The sequence below is a fragment of the Triticum aestivum genome, chromosome 7D (assembly GCF_018294505.1).
Source record: "Triticum aestivum cultivar Chinese Spring chromosome 7D, IWGSC CS RefSeq v2.1, whole genome shotgun sequence".
Lineage (NCBI taxonomy): Eukaryota > Viridiplantae > Streptophyta > Magnoliopsida > Poales > Poaceae > Triticum > Triticum aestivum.
Window position 1 is genome coordinate 439,394,894 of NC_057814.1, and position 6,863 is coordinate 439,401,756.

At 47.6% G+C, this 6,863-nt stretch overlaps 1 protein-coding gene across 2 annotated transcripts in view; it reads left to right on the forward strand.

Moving 5' to 3' along the window:
* Positions 1 to 202: 202 nt before the first annotated feature.
* The window catches only part of LOC123167139 (uncharacterized), an 8,637-nt gene continuing 1,976 nt past the window's right edge, over positions 203 to 6,863 (forward strand). The window contains exons 1-6 of one of the 2 annotated variants that reach the window (XM_044584970.1): positions 203 to 656; positions 747 to 887; positions 1,051 to 1,143; positions 1,220 to 1,346; positions 2,418 to 2,524; positions 2,610 to 2,690. In XM_044584970.1, the coding sequence (XP_044440905.1) occupies positions 243 to 656; positions 747 to 887; positions 1,051 to 1,143; positions 1,220 to 1,346; positions 2,418 to 2,524; positions 2,610 to 2,690 (963 nt within the window). In that variant the 5' untranslated portion in view covers positions 203 to 242. The remainder of the gene's footprint in view (positions 657 to 746; positions 888 to 1,050; positions 1,144 to 1,219; positions 1,347 to 2,417; positions 2,525 to 2,609; positions 2,691 to 6,863) is intronic. The other variant, XM_044584971.1, reaches the window with a different exon arrangement.

A 6,863-nucleotide genomic window follows, 5' to 3' on the forward strand; every position in this document is an offset into this window, starting at 1 on the left:
CCGATCGATTTGATTTCTATAATAGCAATAGCCGTGTTTTGATATGATGATCATCTGGAAGATCAGACGCGTTGGTATTTGTGTATGGATGGACAAGATTTGGACTTTGAAATGCCAAAACTAAGTTTATAATCAGAAAAAGATGAAAAATCTAAAACGCTGCTGTACCATTTTCGGTGTTCCGAACTTGGGACTGGTGTTCCTCTGTATCGACGAGCAATAAAAAAAAAACAGCAGCGGCAATGCTGGCTCCTCCCGCCTCCATCCGTGCCCTCGCCTTCCACCGCCGTCTCCCGCTCCTCCGCCCCAACCATCCCACCCTCCTTCCCCACTCGCCAGGCCCGCCTCCGCCTCCGCCCCCGCGCCCCTGCCCCGCCCCCACGCGCTCCCTCATGGCCTTCTCCGCCGAGACAGCCGGCGAAGAGGCGGAGGAGGAGGCTCTCCCCGGGGCCGCCGGCGCTGGAGGCGGCGGCGAGGTGAGCTCGGAGGAGTGGCAGCGATGGGGCACCTCCTCGCCCCTCCCGACCGTGGTGGCCTCCGTCGTCCGCCAGCTGCTCGAGATGGAGTCCGTGGCCGGCGAGAAGATGCGGTTTGGCGGCGTCGGCTCCAAGCTGAAGGCAACGCCCTTTTTCTTAACCCCCCTACGGGATCCGGAGGTCATGGCTGCCTCCGTGCTCGACATGGCAGGGGTTGAATCGACGGGAATGCTAGCGAAATCACGTCTCGACTTTTCTCTCAACCTGCAGGGCGATTTCAAGGACGTGGAGGACAAGAAGCACAGGGCCGTCTACGAGACGCTCGCCGACTCCGACCAGAAGCTGCAGTACTACTCCGCCCGGCAGATTGGGTGCCGTCTGCTCGGGAGCAGGGGGTACCTGTGCCAGAAGGTAGCGTACGAGTCCGTAAAAGAATTCAGTGTTATATATACACAATGCAGCAACCCGTGTTCAATGGTTTACTGAACTGAAGCTTGTTCTTGCATACATTTACCTTTCGTTCACTATCTTAATTCCAAGAGTTTGCCTGATGTGCTTACCTCCAAAACTGCAGTGCTGGTTACCAATGGAAGATTGTATGTGCTCAAAACTCGCACCTTGCAATTTGTGGAGGGGGATAAGATTCTGGCTATACATGCATCCAAAGGTCTGTCCAAAGATTTTATGCTTCATTTGCTGTTATGTCCTTGCTTTGGATTGTGCAAGCATCTCTGTTCTTTCAGGACTTCTTGCGGCAAAACAACACTGGGAAGTTACTCTGGCAAGTGTTTGGCATCCAAGCTGCGTCGTTGTGCCTCTTTGGCATCCAAGAGCATGAAGATATTATGTGGGATGCATTCCAGCGTTCAGGTAATCTCAAACCCACCTTAGATAAAGAAACATGTGGATTCTTGCTTGGGACCAGAGCTTGTAGACCTTAACCATGTCTGTTCTGATAGGTTCACTCGCTATGTTTACTTCGATTTACGCGTAGTATGGACTGTTTGGTATGGATCCGAGATCAGGCGCTTCTTCCTGCTAGCAGGGCTCTCCTCTGCTGTGGAGGGAGGCTCTATGGTCTATTTGAAATGACGGGGAGAGACTAGAAATCTTGTTTGTTCTTTGTTTAGTTGATGGTCCATCCTTACATACATGGATGCTACAGTAATCAGTGCAAACAGTAGCTGCTCTACCTTTTGCTGTTTTATATCCCACATCCTTAACAGCTTGAAATTGAACAAATGACATCCAAGGCTACCTTTTGTTTTGTGATTCAATTAGTGGATTGTTTGTACCGAATTCCGTGTGTTGTTTCTGTTCCTTTTCTGTTTCCATTAGGTTTTTTGTTTGTTTCATATTTAGTGATCTACATGAAAGTTTTTATTATATCAATCTTGAATACCTATCATTTTCCGACTAGTCTTATAACCCGTTCACATTACCACTTCCTATTTAAGACTCTCAAAAAGATTTAAGTGAAGCATGAGAGTGCAATCATTTCTATAGAATATACCACCACCGCGCTCTAACAAATATAAGTGAAGCACAAGAGCAACTGCATAGCTCAAAAGATATAAGTGAAGCACATAGAGTATTCTACCAAATTATGATAGATGTATGTCTCTCTCAAAAGGTGTGTCCAGCGAACAATGATTGTCGCAAACTAATAGCTATTGAACTGAATCCTTTGCTCCAGTTGCATTGATTGATCACGGCAGAACTTCAGAAGTTGATGTTTCACACAAAAAATGCATATTGCAAGTATCAATGCTTGGATCATTTTACTAGGAATGAATTGTTCTGTGGATCTCATTTAATTACTTTTTAGGGGAAATATCCTGTTTAATTGTTTCAGTAATTAATTTTGTAACCATATGGACGTGTATGATTATCCATGTTCTTCACATTTAAATACTGTATTTCCGTTCTGGTTTGTCCCAGGAAAGGAGAAGGTCTCATTTCTGTACCCAAACAAGAGTGCAACCCCCAAGTCTGTCAATGATCTTAAATTTGATGATTTTACCATGAATGCCGGCCTTCAGGAGGGAGTGTGTATTTCTTGTCTTTAAGCGTGTATTCTGTGGCTGTTGGTATGTATTAGTAGATGGTAATGAGTTAACTTCTGCAATATAGGGAGTGCAACATGAACCTCTTAACTTAGTTTTGCTTGATGGTACCTGGAGTAATTCTGCTGCATTATACAGAAGGCTGAAGGTATGATTCTGTGCATTCCTCATTTAGCATACTGCACTCCTATTAGTTTGTGTCCAGTTCCTCCTGAAAAATCTTTGTTGCTATATTGATGTAATCTTGGTTTGCATACGACAAACTAGTTTGGCCGTTCAGATAAGCTTCATCTTTTTCCTTCTTCCATGTGATTGTCTACTCCCATTAGACAAGCAAGGGGAAACAAGGGGAAACCACAAGTTGTCATTTGGGCTGCGCCTAGATCCTGTGAGCCAGCAGAGGAGAGCAGATTCTGCCTAGATTCTGTACAACAACAACAACAACAAAGCCTTTAGTCCCAAACAAGGTGCGGTAGGCTAGAGGTGAAACCCATAAGATCTCGCGACCAACTCATGGTTCGGGCACATGGATAGCAAGCTTCCACGCACCCTTGTCCATAGCTAGTTCTTTGGTGATACTCCAATCCTTTAGATCTCTCTTTACGGACTCCTCCCATGTCAAATTCGGTCTACCCTGACCTCTCTTGACATTCTCTGCATGCTTTAGCCGTCCGCTATGCACTGGAGCTTCTGTAGGCCTGCGCTGAATATGCCCAAACCATCTCAGACGATGTTGAACAAGTTTCTCTTCAATTGGTGCTACCCCAACTCTATATCGTATATCATCATTCCAGACTCAATCCTTCCTCGTGTGGCCACACATCCATCTCAATATACGCATCTCCGCCATACCTAACTGTTGAACATGTTGCCTTTTAGTCGGCCAACACTCAGTGCCATACAACATTGCAGGTCGAACCGCCATCCTGTATAACTTTCCTTTTAGCTTTTGTGGCACTCTCTTGTCACAGAGAATGCCAGAAGCTTGGCGCCACTTCATCCATTTGGCTTTGATTCGATGGTTCACATCTTCATCAATACCCCCATCCTTCTGCAGCATTGACCCCAAATATCGAAAGGTGTCCTTCTGAGGCACCACATGCCCATCAAGGCTAACCTCCTCCTCGCGCCATCATGTACTCGGTTTTAGTTCTACTAAGCGTAAACCCTTTCAATTCCAAGGTTTGTCTCCATAAAACTTCCTATTTACCCCCGTCCGACTATCGTCAACTAGCACCACATCATCCGCAAAGAGCATACACCATGGGATATCTCCTTGTATATCCCTTGTGACCTCATCCATCACCAAGACAAAAAGATAAGGGCTCAAAGCTGACCCCTGATGCAGTCCTATCTTAATCAGGAAGTCATCAGTGTCAACATCACTTGTTTGAACACTTGTCACAACATTATTGTACATGTCCTTGATGAGGGTAATGTACTTTGCTGGGACTTTATGTTTCTCCAAGGCCCACCACATGACATTCCGCGGTATCTTATCATAGGCTTTCTCCAAGTCAATGAACACCATACGCAAGTCCTTCTTTTGCTCCCTGTATCTCTCCATAAGTTGTCCTACCAAGAAAATGGCTTCCATTGTCGACCTCCCAGGCATGAAAGCAAATTGATTTTTTTTCAATCTTGTCATTCTTCTTAAGCGGTGCTCAATGACTCTCTCCCATAGCTTCATTGTATGGCTCATCAGCTTAATTCCACGGTAATTAGTACAAGTCTGAACATCCCCCTTGTTCTTGAAGATTGGTACTAATATACTCCGTCTTCATTCTTTTGGCATCTTGTTTGCCCGAAAAATGAGGTTGAAAAGCTTGGTTAGCCATACTATCGCTATGTCCTCGAGTCCTTTCCACACCTCAATGGGGATACAATCAGGGCCCATCGCCTTGCCTCCTTTCATCCTTTTTAAAGCCTCCTTGACATCAGACTCCTGGATTCGCCGCACAAAACGCATGCTGGTCTCTTCAAAGGAGTCGTCCAGTTCAATGGTAGAACTCTCATTCTCCCCATTGAACAGCTTGTCGAAGTACTCCTGCCATCTATGCTTAATCTCCTCGTCCTTCACTAGGAGTTGGTCTGCTCCGTCCTTGATGCATTTGACTTGGCCAACATCCCTCGTCTTCCTCTCGTGGATCTTGGCCATCTTATATATGTCTCTTTTGCCTTCCTTCGTGCCTAGCCATTGGTAGAGGTCCTCATATGCCCGACCCCTTGCTTCATTGATAGCTCGCTTTGCGGCCTTCTTCGCCATGTTGTACTTCTCTATGTTGTCTGCACTCCTATCTAGGTATAGGCGTATGAAACAATCTTTCTTCTCCTTAATCGCCTTTTGGACATCATCATTCCACCACCAGGTATCCTTAGCTTCGCTTCTCCTTCCCGTGGACACTCCAAACTCCTCGGAGGCCACCTTATGCAAGTCACCATCTTCATCCACACATTGTCCGCATCCCCTCCTTCCTCCCAAGGGCCCTCCTTAATGACCCTCTCCTTGAACGCCTGAGCTACCTCCCCCTTGAGCTTCCACCACTTTGTTCTAGCGACTTTGGCACGCTTATCCTGCTGGACACGGATACGAAAGCGGAAGTCAGCAACCACCAGCTTATGCTGAGGGACAACACTCTCTCCAGGTATCACCTTACAATCTAGGCATGCACGCCTATCTTCTCTTCTCGAGAGGATGAAATCAATCTGGCTAGAGTGCTGGCCACTACTAAAAGTCACCAGATGTGATTCTCTCTTTTTAAAGAGTGTGTTAGCTACAATCATGTCGTAGGCTAGAGCAAAGCTTAAGACATCTTCTCCTTCTTGATTCCTGATGCCATAGCCAAAGTCCCCATGCACCCCTTCAAAACCTGTGTTAGATGTGCCCACGTGGCCATTGAGGTCTCCTCCTATCAAGAGCTTCTCGACAATCGGTACACTCCTAACCATGTCCTCCAGGCCTTCCCAGAACTCCCTCTTGGTGTTCTCATTGTGGCCTACTTGCGGGGCATACACGCTGATAATATTGAGAACTAAGTCCCCAACTACCAGCTTGACCAGGATAATCCGGTCCCCACGTCTCTTGATGTCTACCACTCCATACTTGAGGCTCTTGTTGATCAAGATGCCTACACCATTTCTGTTTGCAGCCGTCCCCGTGTACCACAGCTTGAAGCCGGTATCCCCTGTTAGGAAGTATTAGAGCTTAGGTTATTTTTTTAGCACGCGCAACTCGTGCCGATCCAATCGCCACCAATTTCCTCTCGGCCGGACATTGCCTCCCCCACGATGCCGCCGTCTTCCTCTGGTCGGCTCGCGCTGCCTTCACTCCCCCTTCACGCGCCCTATCCAGATCGGGAGGTTGAGCCGCCCCGGTCAAATGCTGCGTCCAGATCGGGCTGCTTCGGCACCCTCGGATCGGGCCAACTCGGTCAACGCCGTCGCGCCAGATCCCATCGCCCTGAAGATCGCCGCCGCCCCAGTCAACGTCGCACTGCCGAATCACGTGCAGGTCTCCCGCGCCTGCCGGTGCTCCCGCTGGCTGCTCTCCAAGTCAGCCTCTCCAGGAGCGTTCTGCTCCACGTGCAAGCCCTGCGTGTTGCTTCCTGCATGCAACTGTAGGTTTGGTGTGTCTCCTGCCGTCCGCATGTGCTTCTCCAATCGGCTTGTGGCTGCTCATGTTTCTGGTCTGCGTGCTCCGTGCTAGCTGGATCGCATCTGGGTCAACGCCGATGCTCTGTTCCCGCCCGTCCGTGTGCGTGCTGCTGCGTTCAGGCTGCTGTGCTAGCTACTGCTTTGCTACTGCGTTCGCTCCTGCCTGCTAGATGTTGCCTTACGCTTCATGCACTTTTTTTTAGGTGTCGCGTGCTCTTTTGCTAGTTTTCTTTTTGTCCTCCGCGTCCACCAAATCCGTTGATATTTTGTGTTTTCTCATGTCATGTGAGTCCACCATACCTATGTCCGTCAGCTTTTTTCTGGTCATTGTCCTCTGTATACGATATTTGTGGCCTCTCTTTGCATTGTTGATCTAAGCCCATTCTCCGCCGAGCTTCTTTCGTTGTCGGTTTTCATGGGCCATGATTCTTTAAGCAATGCTTCTTCTCTTGATGTGCCATCTTCTTTTGACAACCCATCTTCTCTTGATACTTATCTTGTATTTTCAAGTGATGTGGTGTCTTCCTCTGATGTGCCATCTATTCGTTATCCCCTTTGGCGACTCGATAGGTTTTGAAGACTCTTCATGCTACAACGACACTCTCAAGACGCGGATTTGGATTATCATTTTTTTCTAGTTTTATACTTCTTCAAATGTAATGCTATT